Genomic DNA, 19,303 nt, shown 5'->3' with positions numbered 1-19,303 from the left:
CGGGTTCCATTGGTTACCTGGAACATCGAGGAACCCGGTTGGGTTTCCATTGTAGCAAATTGCTACATTAGGGTGGATGTCTCAGTTTCTCTTTATTACTTATCTCCACCTAGCGGATTTCCGCTGAACTATTACATCATAGACTTTTGGTGTTAATTAAGACAAAGTTAATTAAGATACAATTAAGGCACTCAAACCCTCGACCTTTGGTGGGAGTAGAGCCCGCAACCATTGGTGTTAATTATGACGAAGTTAATTAAGGCACTCGAGCCCACAACTTTGGTAGGAGAAAACAATAGAAGTAACAATGCATGCGAATGACAAATAATTTAATTAATGCTTCGTGAGTGCGCAGGCTTCTGCCTTCATCCTCTTCAGTGTTCGCTAAAGTGACTGTCAACTTTTATATATAGTTCTAGCGCTCATCAAAATGCGAAAACTGTGCTAAGAAAACCGTAAATCCGCATTTTGATCATTATGCATCATTACAAATCCTGCAATGGATAAATGAAAAATAGTGAGTTCATTAAGCACTAGGTAAAGCACACCAGTGAAACAATGTCATACCAATGTTACTTTTTTTATTTATACAACTGATAAAGCTTTATTACAAAAATGATCGGCCCCCAGCCACGCACATGTATGAAATTATTCATTACATGTTCCCGCTGTATACAAACAGGTTAAACGCGGATCTAAAAAAAAAAACGTAATCAAAAACAGATTCTTGAAAATTAAACTTTATTAAAACACAAGTAACGAGTAGGCACAAAATGACCTAGGAGGCACAGTGCCACAATTATAATTAAAAAGAATAAAACTGATTAGTAGGAGGTAGTATCACATACTAATTAATGACCAAAAGTGCATGGCCTGCTTGCCAGCACTTGCTTCTGGGGCCACCGGATTCAAGATAGAAAGCCAGTACTTTCTAGCTGCATTGAAAAACATATGGTAAAATAAATTCCACGCAAGCAGAATCCAGAGATGGAATGTTATCTTGATAGGCGACTTGGTCACGCGGCTTCTCAGATCACAAAAGTGCCAATAACATAATGCTGCCAGAGACTTAGAGATAGGCGTTACAAATTAGAAATATCCCTGACACTTGAAGAGGAACGCTGGAAACCAAGCGGTACAAACATGTGCGAAAATTAACCATCAAAACATTGCCTCCAGAACATTCCCGTAAGCGCTCCACAAGCCGAACAAACGTACCACAAATAGCAGTCAGAAGCACAGCTCTAAATTTCAGCACGCAACTGTACAGTTCTGCCTAGTATATACATACTTGGGCCATGGTCAACCGCACAAAAGTCGAAAAGACACAAATAAAGCACACGCTGCTCGCACCCGGAACATTGCTGCGCACTTGCATCGAGGCGCGTGTTGCTGAGTTGATATCAGTGGCGATGCGAAGTCAAAGCTATTGCGAGTTCAAGCTTCTTTTTTCTTTTTCTTTATAAACTGTCGTAATACATCAGCAAGTTAAAGGTTACGTATTTTCAACAATGTACTAATAGATATAACTGAAAAATAAAGCATCTTTGTATGAGAAAGAAAATGACGTATCCGAGAACTAAAGCATAGCGAAAAAAATGGCGTATTGGCTTTTGCGCGCGGTGTCCGGCAGCAACGTTACTAGACCTCCAGCAGTGCGTGCAAAGGTCGTGCTAAATTGCAAAATAATCAATTTAATGCTTTTGCTCTCCTAGCTTCCCATTGTTAGGCATTAGAGACAATTTGCTTGTATTTCTGCGGCATAGTGCGTGCATCGACTCATAACGCACAATGTACGATCAATGCACGCGAGCTTTGAATGTGCAAGAGATGTCCAAATCATAAGGACATTCGACGTCCTCTGGATGACTCTTGACTGCCACGTACTAGTCGAACATACTATAGATGTAAACTGGACGTCGTTAAATGTCTTGGATATTTGGTCTTTTGTGGTACATCCAATGGATATTTGTGGTTCACTGGGGTCCATGACGGATACCAATGCCACAAAAGACCCATAAAGGGTTCCAATGAGCCACCGCGAGGAGATGCAGGCCTAGCTAAGTGGTCCCCGCTCGCTGCTCAACACGCAGCTTCCGAGCAGACTCCTGGGACTGCGCCCCGCTGACGTCCTAGCCAGCGTTTCCGGCGCCCAGCTCCTAGAGCCAAAGATACAGAAAGGAGGCTATTTACTTATGTACAGGGAAAATCGACCACCGCGTCGGATGCTGCACTCACTTGCTTCGGGCGTACTCTTAAAAGAAAACTTGCTGCAAATCTCAGCGTCTACACGAGTTCGGCGACACTAGCGCAGCGTTAACTCGCCCTCAAGAAAGCACACACAGATCTAGCTAGCAATCACGCCTTCGGCTGAGGCCTAACACTGGTCCGGACAGATCGTCGTCCCGTTTTCCAAGAGCTTGCCCCATGTTGGGAACGCCAAAATGTCGGGATATGGGGGGAATGCCAACGGCCCTCTGCCTCGACACACCGAGCCCCGCGGTTGGCGCATGCCTGCGCATCAACCGCGGTCCGGTACAAGCTCGAGGAAACAATAGACGACAACCACGTGTACACTCGGAAAGCATTTATTACGACTGCAACTAACACTTCGAGCAGGCCAGCTAGCTATAGTTGACATCGCTGAGGGTTCCCTCGAATAGAATAATACACTAGGTAAAGAAGGGCTTCCGACTTACCAACTGGGGAATACGGGGGGGGGCCGCGGCGTTTGCCGCGGCAAGAACGCGGTTGACTAACCACGTGCGGGAATACGGGAGCGACGGCGGAGACTTCCGCCGTCGCCGCTTGCTGGAGACCAAAGAGACCCGGGCGATATCAGCGGGATCTCACGTGACCCACCCGGTGGCGCTGATAGCGCTTGCGATTCCCGCGCGCCGCCTGCGGAAGGAAAGTTTCCCCTCTCCCAACTCTCCCTGGCACGCATGCGCTTGACGCGACGTTCGCTGCCCGTGCGGCGGTTATGGGACCCGAGGATTCCCACAACGTGCAGCTCCATAAGTGCGATGCAATGTGCCGTGTGAGGCAATGTCAATGCTAACCTTCTCGAAGGTTATGTATAATGGCGCACAACAACGCCTCAAGCAAACACGCTGTGTGTTCCGTGTATTACGCAGACAAACAGCAGTGGTGCACCCAAGGTAACATTTACCATCAACTGACCACTCTCGTATTGCACTAAACACTGAAGAAATTAAACATTCGCCGTCAACTCCATCACCTCTAATTATCGTCAGTCAAAGCAAACAGCACAGAAAGCTCTGCTTACATCGATTCCTAAAGTTTCTGGGAATCACAAGATTTTTTTTAACAGCGAAGCTGTTTAAGCCAGCCGTAATTTATGGTGCGTATCAAGAAACTACCGAGAAAGAAATGAAAATAAGCTTTCTTGCTAGGCGGGATACGAACCTGCATATCCCCGGTCCCAAGGCGAGCGTCGTAACCATGCTATACAGCCACGCTTGCAGAACATCCATTTATGTGAACCATATGATTGCGTTCGAGCGTCGTCGTCCACAGCTGGCACGTTCGTACGCTTGTGCTTTTGCGCGCTATGATAGCGAGAGAGACGCATTCACGGAGGGGGTCTCCTGGAACGCGGTGTGCTATGCAACGCGCAGTGACGGCCGTAAGTCCGAGACACGCGAAAAAAAATTATCGTCATCATGAGTAATAAGGTGAAAAGTTCGAGCGCACTTCCAAAACATTCTGGGCTACGATCGCCCAGCTTTGCTGTTTCAAGCATTGCACGGCCGAGTGCAAGGTTATTTCTTATTTTTTTTCTTTTCAATTCTATTCGATTCATATTTCTAAGAATCGAGAAGTGGGGAAGCAACATTTTCTTCCATCCTATGATGATGTTACTATCAGTGATTGAGCAGTAGAGAGAGAATTATGGTGAGGTATAACAATGTCATTGGGCTAGTGCTAGGATGACCTCGCTTAGTAAAACTCTGTTTTTGAGCATTAAGCCTGTCCCACATTCACCGTTTTTACAAACATCTCTCGGCAGAGTCGCGTGAGCGGTGAAGGTCAGCCGCCCAGCCGCATGTAAACCAGCGCCAGCCCAGCGTCGCACAATGTAACCAGACGGATTTAATTAACCTGGAGCAGTGTGTAATGTTGTTCAAGTGAGCTATTAGAAATATTTCTGGTTATGGTTTTATGCGTAGTGGTGCTGGGTTTGCACCTTCAATTATGTACCGACTAGCCCAGCGTTTGACCTTGGTGTTCCTCGTCTGGCTACTCTCCAGTTTTAACTTCAGTCACCAAAGAACGGTGAAAAAAATTTAAGGCGGCGTGCGCAAGGCTGGCTGCTTTTGCCGATAGTGCCGATGATAACACACCACGATGGCACACATGTGATTCTGTGGAAGTTGCTTGCAAAAGTAGCAAGCAGCATAACTGCGTACTGACTGTTCTCCACTCATCTAGCCACTTCTGGCGGCGAGAACTGGTGGGTATTGGCGTTTTGGCTTGGTTGTTGCTCAGGGACGCCGGTAAAAATGCTGAATGTGGGCAACGTGGTTCAACCCCCTCATAAACTGGCAGAGGGGGATAAGCTGAGGTGGTCCCAAAGCCTGGCATGGTAGCTCAAGTGAGCTGCACACAAGCCACGGAGAATCCATGAGCGAACTGTATTAAAGGCAAAGTACGTAACCGGCACCAAGTACTTAACCATGAGGATGAAGCTGACCAGGAAGCTTGAGTAATGAAACACCTGAGGCGGGCAGGTGGTGGGCCTAATAGGGCAGCTGGTCTGTTGTTACTGGAGGGAGTTGGGTACTGGGACGACAAGACGGGACAGATGTAGTTGGGCTACCTTCCGGTTAGGAATGCTGGTGCTTGGTTTTCATTTTATGGCTTCTTTTTTTCAGATGTACGAGAACTTCATTTCAGAATTTGAGAACAAGTGAGTGGCCGAGTCTTTTTTTGTTGTTTTCTTTGCCTCAGGGTGGCACTTTTCTCTTGCCATTGTTGCTGCATTGTTGGGACAAGCTCTCCTTACTGCACTAAGCAGTTATGGGCAATGGATTGATTGACAGTTATGGGCCAGCAATCTGGGTGTCCATGCTTGTGGCACAAACTGTGCCTTGCAGTTTGTGATGAGTTGAGGAAGTATTGAAGGACCCTGGTTGCATGTTAATGACGGTTCAGTGTTCACGTACGATGCAGCAAGCCCAGGGGGGGCATCACGCATGTTTTTGCATAGGCCCGATTGTTTTTTAAATTAATCTGGCCATGAGTTGCGTGGTTGTTTGTAACGAATGTCGGATGTAATGAAGTGTCGAATGTCACTTGGTGAGGCTTGGCAGCAGTGCCCACCCCCCAGTGCGGGCACTGAAGAATGCTTGTTCCAGGATGAAGCCCCTGTCGCTGGTGGAGATTGCTGCCCAGGTGTCCCAGAGCATCCCAGGTCAGTTGCTTGTCACCTGCTCCACTGCTGAGCAGCCTCTGTTTCCTCTGAGAGCAAGAAAATAGACACGACCTAGAAAATATATTAGCATGACTCTCAGTGCCCTGAATCATGGGAATGCCAGGCGGCGCTGCAAAAATGCGGCTAAACCGCGCCCCCTACGGCGAGTTAGTTTGTTTCGAGTAGGCGGAAAGCTCGGGACGACTGTTGCTGGCCGTTGGCAGCCCTAATTCGGGCCGCAGTGGGTCTATGCCGTTTCTGCGGCACAGTCAATCACGCAAGCACTTTTGGAGCATGCACGGCAGTTACACGTAATTTTCAACATTTGTCTCCACAAAATTCTTGAAATTGTGTATGTGTGTGGTGGCAGTTCGCAATTCGCATGCTGACAGCCGTGGTTTTGCAATCTGCACCATGTCGGCTGCATGCTCCGAAACTACTTTGGGTTGGCAATGACCGGCCTTGACGGAGCCGTTTGTTAACCTTGCGTGTTTAACCTCATTAATTCTTTCAGGGTGCTCGGCAGGTGAACTGTTGCTTACCCTACATGTATAGGTTGTAACATGTATACGTAGCAGACAGCGTTTCTGTTGTGTACTTACTTCACGCGTCGAACAGCGCTCCCGTCGCTCCGCTTCATACGGCTTTCCGGGGAACTGCTAGAAGGACACATGTTCGTGACAATCTACCTAGCAACGGCGGCTACCGCGCTTCGGGACCGCGTGCTGCTCAGTGTAATCGCGGTTTGTCGAACCAGAGAGCGCTTGCTTTCCATGTCCAATGATGCAGGCGGTTGTGCGTGCGTTTCAAGCACTTTTTGAGTCTGAAAACTACACACAAATTTAAATATAAAATGCACAAAGCGTGCTCTCTAACTCAGGGGTCCATCTTAACCTACCCGTGCAACTTGGTTGCACGCCACCACGCTGTGCCCCATTTGCAGTAACAGCTTATCAGCTGTTTCCAAGGAGGTCCCCGACATCAACAACGCAGGAAGTTGCTTAAAGGTGTGTGCCCCAATGGCAGTGTGGCACTCTGTCAACTTGTTCGTCCTTGCAGTATCTTTGCTGGTTGTCACGAGTCTTGTGAGGCCTGATTTCGTTCATGAGTGTTTCGACCTTTGTTGAGCCTCCTATTTGATCTCACGTGGAATGCAAAACAGTGCGGCCAAGCCATGCCTATCTTCTTTTAGTCAAGTTTATTTCCAACACTGAGTCCTTAGGCGAAAAGATGTCGCCGACATCTTGAGAGTGCCCAAGGACCCATTTAACAGCAGCAGGCATTTTACAAAAGTAATCATCTGAAGCACTGTACAAGCATGTGGCAAAATTTAAACATGACGAGATAAAGTTCACGTAACGCAACCCTGTTAGTGTACAAAAATAAATGTGCAAAGAACATGTAACACACAATCCTTGCATGAGCACAAGAAAAATTATTTTATACATAAAATATAATATGCATCAAGATGACAAAGGAAGGATGTTGGTGCTCGAGCGGTTTCTATATGTTTAAAAGCATAGTTCGCACATCTTTCTTGAACTTAAATTCGGGCAGTTCCAAGTTCATACAAGTTAAAAAATTGTTCAGTATTGCTGGTATTGAGGAAAACATTCTCTGTAGCTTGTCTGGGAAAAAGGAACTGGTATGGGTTGATTCCGGAGAGTGTATCGGGGGGGCTATCAAATGTATGCTGATAAAGCTTGTTTTGTTTTTAGTAGTAGTAATTTATATGTATAAAGATCACGTGCTCTAGTAATATCGTGATTTATGAACAGCTGATGAGTCTGTAGTTCGCTAGGGTGCCCATGAAAATTTTCAAATATTCTAAGAAGCTTTTCCGGCAATACCTCGAGTCTGTTTATGTTCTGAGCAGACGTTTTTGCCCATACTAGCGCGCAGTAAGACAAGTGGGCGTAATATATAAGCCATAATGGTACTAGGTTTGATAACCTGTACAGGCAGCCTACAGTTGTGCCTAATTTAGAGGCAGCACATGGGCGTTCCAAGACATGTTCTCCTCAAACCAAACATGTAGAAATTTTTCGTGCGAACGTGGTGCCCTGAAAGGAGAGTTTCAGGTTAATGTGGGGTTTGTTCGTAGGCCTAAAAATAGCTTGTGTTTTACATGCGTTTAATGCAAGTTTGTTTTCATGGTTGCATGAAAACAAAGGTTGCATGAAACATCGTATGAGTGCGGTAGAATAACTGCTTCCTTAAAGGCTGGATTTTGTTAATGTTGACTGTTATTTCTATAGACATTATTTGGCCAAGCCCTACCAGGCTCTCTGTGCGGTACCTAGCGCAGTGGGAACAAAACTCGCTGCTTGCATGTATCTGATGAGACGCAAGTGCAGCTTATCGGTATGACTGCAGTGCAGACGAAATGGCTGTCGAGTCAGCATGTTGCTCATTCCTTGCACCTCTGCATTGCAGACATGGAGCAGCGCCTTGGATTCATCACCAAGACCAAGGAGAAGGTGGGTGGTTGCAGTGTTGGCACACCTCCTTGAAAGGGCCTGGAAAAACAGTGCTGCGAGGGCCCTGTTGCAATCCTTGAGCACCCCAAGTGCTGTGTGTGTTTATGCTCCCCACAGACGCAGTGGCCATCACGGCAGAGCTTCTGCACGCACAAGTGGGTTTGCTGTGGCAACCTCGTTTCTTTTTCTTACTAATATTTTCCCTATGCTTTTGCTGCCTTCATTGTCTGTCTGTTTCACATGGGTTGTAACAGCTGACCGGTAAGACGAGCAATCACAGGGAATTGTGGTTCACGCTGTCTGCTACCAGCTTCCGGTTCGAAGGATGACGCGGCGGCATGTCTGGCGCATCTGTTTTTCTGTGCGGTTTCAGCTGTCGGTCGTGCGAAGCTTTCCGTCCGGTTTGTCGACCAGCAGTGTCGCACCATTCATGCAGCTCATCTTTAAGTTTCAGCTCACTCTGGGCGCGACTATGGCAAGCCAAGAAAGGTGAGGATATGCTTTTATTCATAAACGAACTTTGGTTTTCGGTTCGGCAGTCTTCTTTTGTTTCTGTCAGGTTTATCACTACGACATTTGCCGCTGCTTGGACGCACCGTCGCTGTCTGTTCTGCCTGCTAGTTATTCAGACAGACGAAAAAGTTATCTTTATCCTATAAATTATTGAGCGTGTCGAAGCATTACTTAAAAAATTGGGTGCTGAGGCGATGGCTACAGTGGTCTGGTAATTGCTGCTCTGTGATCGTCGCTGCAACCGAAATCGTCGGTAATGGCACAGCTAACGTAATTAGAAAATTAAGTGCTGAAAATATTTGAAAACTTTGCGCGCTGTCAACGGCATTTCTCGGTCGAAACTCAAGGTTCATTTGAAGGGGTACGTAGCTAGTAAATGCTTTTTTGTCAACAAGATGGGGGAATAGCCGTATCGCCGACATATTATGGCTGCGCATTACCTCTTTGTGTGTTTAAGAAACTAAGGTGGCCTAGTTGGTTACGAGTATTATGTATGTATCTCGCTGTGTCCCATTTAAATCGGCGCCGTGATACCATGTTTCATACCTTTATATGTGCATGCGAGTACTGAAATAGTCCTGGTTGCTTGAGTCAACGTTAGAGAAAGAAATATCTTGGGGAATCATTCCGTGTCGGCCCTTACACACCTCATAGCCGCCTGATAAGTGGCACTGTATGTGGCAAGGTAGTAGTTACCTTTAACGCTTGAATTTGAGCAGCCAATGGCTGAACAGGCAACCATGGTTTTGCTAGGCGCGTGCTACCAGGTGCTATTTGCAAGCGCATCAATAGGCTTCAACGACAACCGGAAACAGCCAGCAGACGACGCATCCCAGAATCCCTCGCTCTTTTACGGCCCACCAAGCAATTTAGTCCTTTGGTGTCCCTGACTCGAGGGGGGGGGGGGGGAATTAAAGTTGGTCGTTGACAAGGACCTGTCTTACCAAGTCAGGGTGTTGAAACTGGGTTCTGCGAACGGCACTTTAGGGTTTCATGAGTGGCCACGAATTGAACCTTGCCTTCGTCCAGTGATGGACGAATCTCATTGCTGTCCATATTTTGGGGTGGACAGGTAATGGATGCAAGGCAAATAGGCAATCCTAGAGCCATTCTCGTTGCTGACAGATCATGATCAACAGCAGGTTCCTTTTTCTGTGGACTCGTAGACAATTAATGACACATTGTAATGAACACGTTGCGGTACAGGCTGGTTTGCTTCTGCACTGCAGCCAGGTGACGACGTCTCTTGTGGTTTTGCATCAGCCTATCAAAGGCCACATCACGAGTCACTTGCAACATTTTTGGACGAGGATTGGAATGAAGAAGCATCCAACATTTTGTGCACATCGGGACGTTGTTATGGCACGCAGTGCCTAGAACAGTCAGTGCACACTAGAGCACCGCATGGGCCTTTTTTTTTTTCAGGCTCCGGCCTGAGCACAAAAATGCCATGCATTGGTCCACCCGAGTCTGGCCCAGTAATTTCAAATCTGGCCCATACGCGGCCCGGGCCCGAAAGATTAAGGCCTTACCCGGCCCGACGCAGTTCAGTTGGACCCATTAGCCCTTGAGCCTATACAAAGCTAGGTACAGTTGTTTGTTATTTTATTTATTTTATTCATACCTCAAACACTCCAGTGCATTACATGAGGGGTGGGCATTGCAATAGCAGTAATCATGCTACATCAATCAGTATTGTCAATAATGATGCAGTCTTTGAAGAGAAGGTGGACGGTCATCATGGCAATTTGGATGGGAAGATCATTCTAGTCTTCGGCTGTGCACAAAAAATAAGACTGCTGAAAGTTGGTTGTATGAGCTTGTTCAGGGTAAATGTGGTGCGAAGCATGGTGCATTGGACAGACGAGGTTGTTTTTGGCTCGTGGGGCAGACATAATTTGTGGTACAGATGTGCAATCCTGCAGCATGAATCAAGCGTTTTAAGTTCAAGTTGTGTTTTTAGAGACGTGATGCTAGCATGATAGGAATAATTGACAAGAACGAACCTAGTGGCGTGGTTTTGGAATCTGTCCCAACATAGTATTAGGTTGGCTTCGTGGGGGTTGAATAAACAAGTAGCATATTCTAATTTGGGTTATACGAAAGTCTTGTGTAAGCAAGAAGTTTGACTGGAGGAGGTGCAAGTGCGAGTTATGGCGAAGGAATCCCATTACTTGATTAGTGGATTTCGTAGTTTCACTCACGTGACGAGTTCATCTTAAATCGGGGGAAAGGTGAAGCCCAAGATATTTAAATGAGTCTGCATTGACTACTGGACGATTGTAAATATAGTTGGAGGCTGAAATTGGCTCATGTGCAATTGTATTGTCACATGGAACACATCATTTTTATTGCCTTATTTGGCTTAATGATGATGTTGACAATTTAGGCATTGTTTCGAAATATGAGCAAATTTGGACTCTGTCTACATTTGTTTCATCACGAGGGTATTAGGGCATGTGTAGCTGTTATGTACAAAGACTTATGTGCGCGTGTCTGGTGCGGCGGATGGCCAGTGACTATAAAAGAAGAAAAAGAATGGCGGGATTCGGCGCGAGCTCGCGGCACTTCGGCCTCCAGCCAATCACGAACGGGTCCTGGAGGAGGGAGCAGAAAAAGAGAAGGAAGGCCGGTGTGCTGAGTGGACGAAGCGAGGTTGCCGAGCTCTCGGTCCGCACCTCAAGACTTCAAGAGCACTGGGCGGAGAATCGAGGCTGTCGGACTGTAGGTCTGAGTCTCAAGACTTTGGGAGCGCCGGGCTCCGGGCCCGAGTTTCATGACTTCAGCGATGATCCGGCCTCTGTCCTACCTCCAGCCTTTGGTGTTGGTGGGTCCTGGTGACATGGTGCTGAAGGCAAGCCCTTCCTACTCCCCTCCTGCGACTCCTTGGCCAAGCTGCGAACGATGCTCAAGAAGCAAGTAGCGTCTTATCCTCACGCGACCGACGCCCTGCAGTTGACTGGCCGTCGCCCCGTACAGCTGCACCAACGCATGCCAAGTAATTGTGACCGGCCACGAACTGTACCGTTTTACATAATTCTTTATTATGTGAGAACATTTAGAAGTGCATGAACGTGTCTGTTAGTCTTAGTACCTTGGTTAGCTGGTTTGTGTGTGTGACAGTTTGTGTTAATTATATGTTCATGTCGGCTTCGTTGGTTCTTTTCCCCACTGCGAATTAGTCTCAGTGGTGGCCACAATAATTCGAACCATGCAAGTGTAAATACACTCCCGGGTAAACAACCCCTCGTTGACTATAGGAAAACCAAATCATAACAGTAGCGTAGGCAACGTAGTCTTCCTTGTTTTCTTCCGTCAGATGGGGATATAAGGCTTGCTTGTTCATGTAAATTTGCAGGGAACTCACCTAGTGCTAGAAAAACATATACGTGGCAGTGAACAGGAGGGTTGAGCCAATTTAAGCTTAAAATTAACGTTCAAAATAAAAATGCACAGAGAGAATAAAATTTTCGGCCTTCTGTTTTCTTTTTCACATAACGCTCACGAATGTTGCAAAATTTTCGGGCATGCATGTAGGCTTAATGTATTTATCTAAAAACAATGACGACTTGAAAGCCTAAATTAATTAGTTGAACTAATTTGTGCGATAAACTTAGGCAGAGCATTCAACTCGCTTGAACAAATAGTGAGGAAAAATAATGGAAACCAGTGGGAGTTGCACTATGCTTTAATGCAGGAATTTAATAAATGAATATTCCAGAATTTGTTTGCTACTCTAAAAACTTGTTCGAAATTTATTTTATTTTTGTTTTGCCGTTAAAAAAATCAGACACAGGGCAGTGCAAAGCAGCAGAGCAATGACTCCTGCTGAAAATCTGCATATTTTTTGTGCATCAATAAAATATTGTAGACAACTCTGCCTGTAGGCATGGCATCTGCTCTTGAACAATGTAACTTAGCTTGGGGAAAATTTTTTTTTTGCAGTGAGTCTCCCACTATTCAAATAGTTTCCAATCTCTTCAATGACATCATCATCAGGCTATATTTATGTCCACTGCAGGACGAAGGCCTCTCCCTGTGATCTCCAATTACCCGTCTTGCGCTAGCTGATTCCAACTGTTCTGCCGACCTCGACTGCGCTTCCCTTCTCTTGGTAGCCATTCTGTAACTCTAATGGTCCACTGGTTATCCATCCTACGCATTACATGGCCTGCCCAGCTCCATTTTTTTTGCTTAATGTCAACTAGAATATCGGCTATCGCCGTTCTCTGATCCACACCACTCTCTTCCCGTCTCTTAACGTTAGGCCTAACATTTTTCGTTCCATCCCTCTTTGTGCGGTCCTTAATTTGTTCTCGAGCTTCTTTGTTGTCCAAGTTTCTGCCCCATATGTTAGCACTGGTAGAATGCAATGATTGTACACTTTTCAACGACAGTGGTAAGCTCCCAGTCAGGATTTGGCAATGCCTGCTGTATGCACTCCAACCCAATTTTATTCTTCTGTTAATTTCTTTCTCGTGATCAGGGTCCCCTCTGAGTAATTGTCAATGTCATTGCAATGCAAATATCTTTCTAACTCTTCCTGATTTTGATCGGACTCTTTGGTGTCCTGCCACTCTCTGAATTATCGTTTGCCATCCCGCTAATGCTCGTTCTTTCCCTGGTTGACAGGCCTATCAGCCAGGGCAAGCGCCTTGCACTGTCAAACTCGCAGCGCCACCTCCGTTCGAGTATTGACTGAGCACAATCATCTCGAGTAATCCGAGGTCGTAATAACCTGGAAACAATCTTGACCAATGTATTGTGGTGTCGCGAAGGCTGACAGAACCCATTTTAAAATGACTCTCAAAGTTAATGTGACAAGTAATGTCGCAACCACGTGCGTATTGCTTTTAGAATCTGTAGAGGTCGTTCTGAGGTTTCAATCGCTTCGGCTATATGCGACATACACTGTCTTGGTGATCAGCCCATTTTGCTGTCACCCTCGCTTACCAGGGTTGTTCGTGGCAGGACGACTTGTAATCTGATGGCGCACGCAGGCACGACGATGCAACGATGAAGGTGATATGATGACGAAGGCATGGCAATAATGGGATGACGATGGTACAGCATGAGGACAGTGGGATGAAGACAAGTGTATTGCGACAATAGCGTTACGATGACTGTATGATGAGAATCGGATGACGAAGCTGGAATGGCGACATCAAATGTGTGACGACGGTGGCCTAATTACAATTAATTGACGATAGCCCAATTGTAACAGAATGAGAAGACATGACGTCGTTTGAATCAAATCAAATTTATTTCGCATCCAATACATGATGTAGGCGGCACAGAAAAAAAGCCAAAATCAATCAATTCGGGTTGATAGGGGGCTATGCCCCTTTCAAAATTGTGTAAATGTAAAGAAAACAACAATCAGCAACAGTAGTCGGACATTGTTAGATAGCATTACACAATGGCAAGACAGGACTCTAAATATACGCAATGAACAAGTGTGGTTCATGGAATGTAATACAGGGACAATCGTCCTTGTTGCAGAAACATAAGGAATGAAGTACCGTATTTACTCGAATCTAGGCCGACTCCGATTCTAAGCCGACCCCCCAAAAGTTCAAAGTCAGAAAAAAAAAAAACTTACCTCGAATGTAGGCCGAACGAAAAAAGCGAGGACAGCATTCGCAAAATGAAACAGCATTTATTAAATTTGAACACGCCGAGCTCATTCTATGTCACCATCGCTGCTAGCCTCGTCGCTATCTTGCTTACTGCTGACATCTTCAAACAGTGCGCTATATTCAGTACCATCCAGCGCACTTGAGATGCTGCATTTTTGGAAGAAGCGCACGTTGCGGCACACGCAAAAACCATCTCCCGTGGCCCCCTCCAACGACAGACCGATGCCGAAGTTCCGCCCGGCTTGAACGTTTGACGATGCCTCTGCGGCTAGCACAACTACCGTATTTACTCGATTCTCACGCTTCCTCGATTGTAACGCGCACCACCCGTTTTACGTGAGGAAAAAAAAAGTCCTTTACCAGTACCGCGCACCTCATGCTTTCAAACAGAAATACAACTTTCTGTCATTTGGAAAAATAGATTTCCTCCCGATGCACTGAAGTTGCCATGAATAAAAAAAAGTCGCAGTTTCGCCCGAAAGGCGATGCATCGAATGCGATAGCAAATTAGTAGACCGCTATTAACAAGCATGGTGTCACGCGCGCACAAGCAAACATGAACACATCTCGCTCGTTGACCGCGGAAACGAACTGTCAGAACGCTGGAGACGAAGCGCGCCTTCGTGCTAGCATGCCTCTCGCTTCAACGCGCCGAAAACACGGCGCGCGGCGGACTTTACCCGTCGCAGATTGCGTTCAAGATAGGGCCAAGGCGATCGTATCGCCGGAGTGGATCGTCGCAGATTACGTCCTGCTTCGGTCCATTGAAACCGTTCCGCATTGCTTTGCTGGCGAAAATCCTCTCCTCCTGTTTGCGCCAGTCCAGCTCGCAAGTTTCGGATTCTCCGAACGCCCGTGATGCGGCCCGATTTCTGTCCGTTTCCGCACAGATGATCACTTTCCTTTTAAATGCGGCATCATGATGAACTCCGTACTTCATGCTGATAGAGCAGACGCTGAGAACGTGAATACAGATGGTAGACTATTGCCTAAGCACGTGTACTGCAGCACACGGAGGAAGCTTCCGCATGCTACGGTAGCTAGGCTCGACGCGTGCGAGGCGGCGATTTTGAGATGCCGACGCAGATTTAGGGTCGTGTTTAAAGTGCGCGTTAAATTCGAGTAAATACAGTATTCGTTTAGAAAGCGGCACTATAGTGGCATCGCCCATTTGGTGCCATTACGATAACGCCACACCGCGCGCCGATGCTGCACCATACCGATACGACGCAGGGCAAAATGGCGACGTCGCTCGTGTACTTCAGTTGGCTACTGGCGCGGCTAGTAGCGGCTGAGATACTGACTTTTCTAGATGGCGCTAACTATGCACCATATCTATCAGTTTCAGTTAAAAACTAGCGCGTTTTTTTAAATCCTCGAATCTAAGCCGACCCTAGAGTTTCGTATGTGATTATTTGAAAAAAACTATCGGCCTAGATTCGAATAAATACGGTAAGTAATCAGAAACCAAGTGAATTTAACAAGGACGGTAATGAGTGGGAGAGTAGTGTTACATAATTTGTGCTTGCGCGGGGTATGAACGAGGTCGCATTATGACGAGTGTTGTATTTGTTTGTTCTTGCATAAGCTGGATAGGTGCTCAATAAAATGACTCGCTCGCTTTCTTTCTGTAAGGTACTGTTGCAAGAGTAATTCACTGAATAGAAAGATTACAGGACAAACTTGAAGCTTCTTAAAAAAGGGTTCAGTGTGTGCGTCATAGGCAGAGTTGCTAATAGCCAGCCCGCACAGCCTTTTTGTGTAGTATAGAAATTTTAGTAATGTTTGACCCTGTAGTGTGTTACACCCAGACAAGGTGACAGTATTTTAGGTGTGAAAAAAAAGAGAGAGTAAGTTATAGACTAATAATTTGACGGAAGTGGGCAGAGAAGAGCGTACCCTTGCAAGGGCAACCACGACACCTGCAAGTTTACCGATGAGCATGTCGACACGTTTATTCCAGGTTAAATGTTCATCAAAAATGACACCAAGGCATTTAACTGAGGAGGTTACATGCACAGTTGAGTTTCCAATAATTATACAGTCAGTAATATGAGCCCTAGAATTTTTAGGTTGAAATAGAATGGCTTTCGTTTTGTTCGTGTTAATGGTTAACGAGTTTACTCGGCACCATGTATTAAGCTTATTTAATGCTGAATTTGCACAAGTCACCAGTTCACTACAGCTAGCAGACCTAAATAATACGGTGGTATCGTCGGCATAAATAATATATTTGGCCGCTGAAGTAGTGTTCGTTATGTCGTTAATATAAACATTAAATACGAATGGTATGACGGCGGCGGCATGATGACAATTGGATGACTTTTCTCAAATGATGGTGATGGTATGACAACGATGGCATGCTAGCAATGGAATGTCAACTGTATGACGAAAATGGTGGGACAACAACGGTATGACTAGAATCGGATGATGACAACGGTATGACCACAAATGTATAATGATGACCATATGCCGGCAATAGCAGCATAGTCAACGGCTGCATAGTCATGATTGACCTACGATAGAATGATGTTGATGGAACTGCGAAAGCGGTATGACGACAATTTGAAAATGTTTCTGAAATGATGACAATACGACCGCATTATGAGAATTGCTGGGTTGATCATGACTGTATGACAACAATGTAACGACCAAGACGACATCACAACCCTGAGAACATATGTAGTGGCTCTAGTTAGACAACTTGGGTAACGTGGCATAAGAAGATAGATTGATAATAGGCCTTATGTGAAATCTGCTGCCATGTTGGAGGCTAAGTGCATGTGAGTGTACAGAACGTACTACGTATCAATGTGCGGTGCTTGATAAGAGCCACAGTTTACTGGTTACCTTTTTTTCCTTCACAGAGAGGAAATCGGGATGCCGAAGGGTAAACTCCACCCTTTACTGCCGAAGCAGTAAACTCCACCCCCGCATTGTTATTTTCCTTCGCTGTGGACGTTTCGAGTGCTCCGGATCGCGACTCCAGTACTCATGTTACTAACGACTAATGTTGTGTTTACGTTCGCCTTTCTTAGAAATTACGATGATAGCATGTGTGCTCTTGATCGCACATATTGCTCCATGCTGAAACAAGATGGTTTTAGTTGCGTTTTCATTACCTTCTGGTTCTCGGACAAGCCACCTTCATGTATACGGGTATAAAGGTGCATTGCGGCTGCTCGCGCATGCCTACGTTGCTTTTTAGTTCGTTTATTGCATTTCGATAACGGACGCACGCTAAAAGGGCTGCGGAGGCAACGGAGTAAAACACCGATTTCATTGACCTAACATGTTTGTTACTTAGCAGTACATCTCGGAAAGATCCTGTGGCCACCCAGCTGCACTCAAACTTTTTGAAACAAACGTTGCTTGTACCGTCATCGCTGCTCCTGGTCGCATCGCACGCGAAAGCCTCTTCATGACCTTCGCACACTGTATTTTCAAGCCTGCCTTGGTGTGCGAAAGCCTTGGGCAAACATTGCAACTGCATGAAGGCTACCCAAAATCACATTCTTTGGAAATGCGAGGGACACCCTCCTACACAGTCAATACTGCCAACTCCATCCCACGAGAAATCACTCCTGACTACAAGATTCAGGCAGAAGTAACAAACTGGACCGAAACGGTTGTGGCAAGCAGTTGGCCACCACCCTTCGGACTGACTACCTGCAAATTTAACAACCTTGTTATGCCGTAAATAAAGTTTTTTGTCTCTCTCTCTCGTACACTGTACTCAGATACAGTAGAACCTCGCTGTTACGTTTTTCACGGGACCGTAAAAAAAAAAAAAAACGTAAGAGCCGGGAAACGCAAGAGCCAGGAAACAGGAAAAATTGAGAAATGGGAGTAGTGTTGAACTGCACACAATATTATTTTAATTCTTACGTGCGACAAAAAGTAGTTTCGCCCGACAGCCGAAGTATCGATTGCGGTGAGCTATACAAAGTAAGAATAGTAGTTTTATCGTCTGTATAAACTTGTAAGCATTCGGTTATTAACTAATTAACAAACATAGTGTCAGCGCCCACAGGCAAACATGAACACATCACACTCGATGAGCGCGGACACGCGCAGTTAAGCGCCGCTCCAGAAGCGAGCGAAGTGACCTTCGTGCTGTTGTCTATCGCTTCAACCCTAACTGAGCGCCGAGAACACGCAGCACGCACAAAGCCACGAGCCGCCGACGCACCTACACTGCGTAGAATCTACCCCCACGCAGATCGCTTTCAAGATAAGGCCCGCGGGACCGCGCGCGCGCCGCGGCGCAGTATGATGCCAGAGCACAACGCTACCCGCTACCCCCCCCCCCCCCCCCCTCCTCGCTCCCTCGCTGGTGCCTCGAGCGCAACGGAAGGAGGCGCGCTTCCTCTCTGCTTTCTTTCGCCATTGACCCTTACCCTTGCTTAGGCCATTGAGCCATTCTTTTCATTAAAGTTCTCTCTCTCTCTTTCGCGCGCGAGACGCGGTCGTCGGCTCCCCTCGTACGCTTTCACTCGCACATTCAGCATACGGCCGCGCGGCTTCCCTCGCACGCTTTCACTCGCACATACAGCATACGGTGCGCGGCGACGTATGCTGTATGTGCGAGTGAAAGCGTGCGAGGGGAGCCGACGACTGCGTCTCGCGCGCGAAAGAAAGCATACGGCGCGCGGCGACGGCGTTATCGCCCTTGGACTTTATACGGAACATCTACGAGCCAAAACCAATTTTAGGGCCGCAACGCGTCATAGACATCATCTTAAGATAGCAAAAGCGGATATCAAAGGCCATACTTTTGCTGGCGGAAACCGAAAATGCGTAATAAATGTCGCCCCCAGGACTTTGGGCGGCCAATGCCATCGTCAAGCAACCAAGCCAAGCGACATGAAAAGTCAAAATGGCCGCTCGGGCCGGCGCGGTGTGGCAGTTCGCAACGTATGATGCGGGAACGGTCCCACAGTTGCGACGTAACAGCGGGGTTACCAATGCATTGGGTTCTATGGGAGCTGTGCCGGGACCGGCCGAAAACGACGTAACAGCCGGGAAAACGCAGCACCCGGGAACGTAACAGCGGGGTTCTACTGTATTCCGATGGCTGAAAACGCTTTATACACCACACTGAAAACAAAAAGAGGAAGTTTATTAGCTTGCGCACTGCTTTCGTTCTCAACGACGGCAGGCTCACATACGACTCGGTGACGAACTTGTAACTTCGTTATCATTGTGAGGCAGTTCTTGATGCGTAATAACTG

The 19,303-nt window shown here is 46.6% G+C and overlaps 1 protein-coding gene across 3 annotated transcripts in view; it reads left to right on the top strand.

Moving 5' to 3' along the window:
• Positions 1-19,303, top strand: part of LOC119465114 (26S proteasome non-ATPase regulatory subunit 13) — a 213,177-nt gene that overhangs the window by 17,956 nt on the left and 175,918 nt on the right. For 2 of the 3 annotated variants that reach the window (XM_049655703.1, XM_037725913.2), the window contains exons 3-5: positions 4,899-4,933; positions 5,382-5,437; positions 7,874-7,917. The exons of the other annotated variant lie outside the window; for it this stretch is intronic. In XM_049655703.1, the coding sequence (XP_049511660.1) occupies positions 4,899-4,933; positions 5,382-5,437; positions 7,874-7,917 (135 nt within the window). The remainder of the gene's footprint in view (positions 1-4,898; positions 4,934-5,381; positions 5,438-7,873; positions 7,918-19,303) is intronic. 3 annotated transcript variants of the gene reach the window in all.

This window comes from Dermacentor silvarum, chromosome 9, assembly GCF_013339745.2.
Source record: "Dermacentor silvarum isolate Dsil-2018 chromosome 9, BIME_Dsil_1.4, whole genome shotgun sequence".
NCBI classification, from domain to species: domain Eukaryota; kingdom Metazoa; phylum Arthropoda; class Arachnida; order Ixodida; family Ixodidae; genus Dermacentor; species Dermacentor silvarum.
Note: the sequence above shows the minus strand (reverse complement) of the source record. Positions and strands in the feature narration are given on the sequence as shown.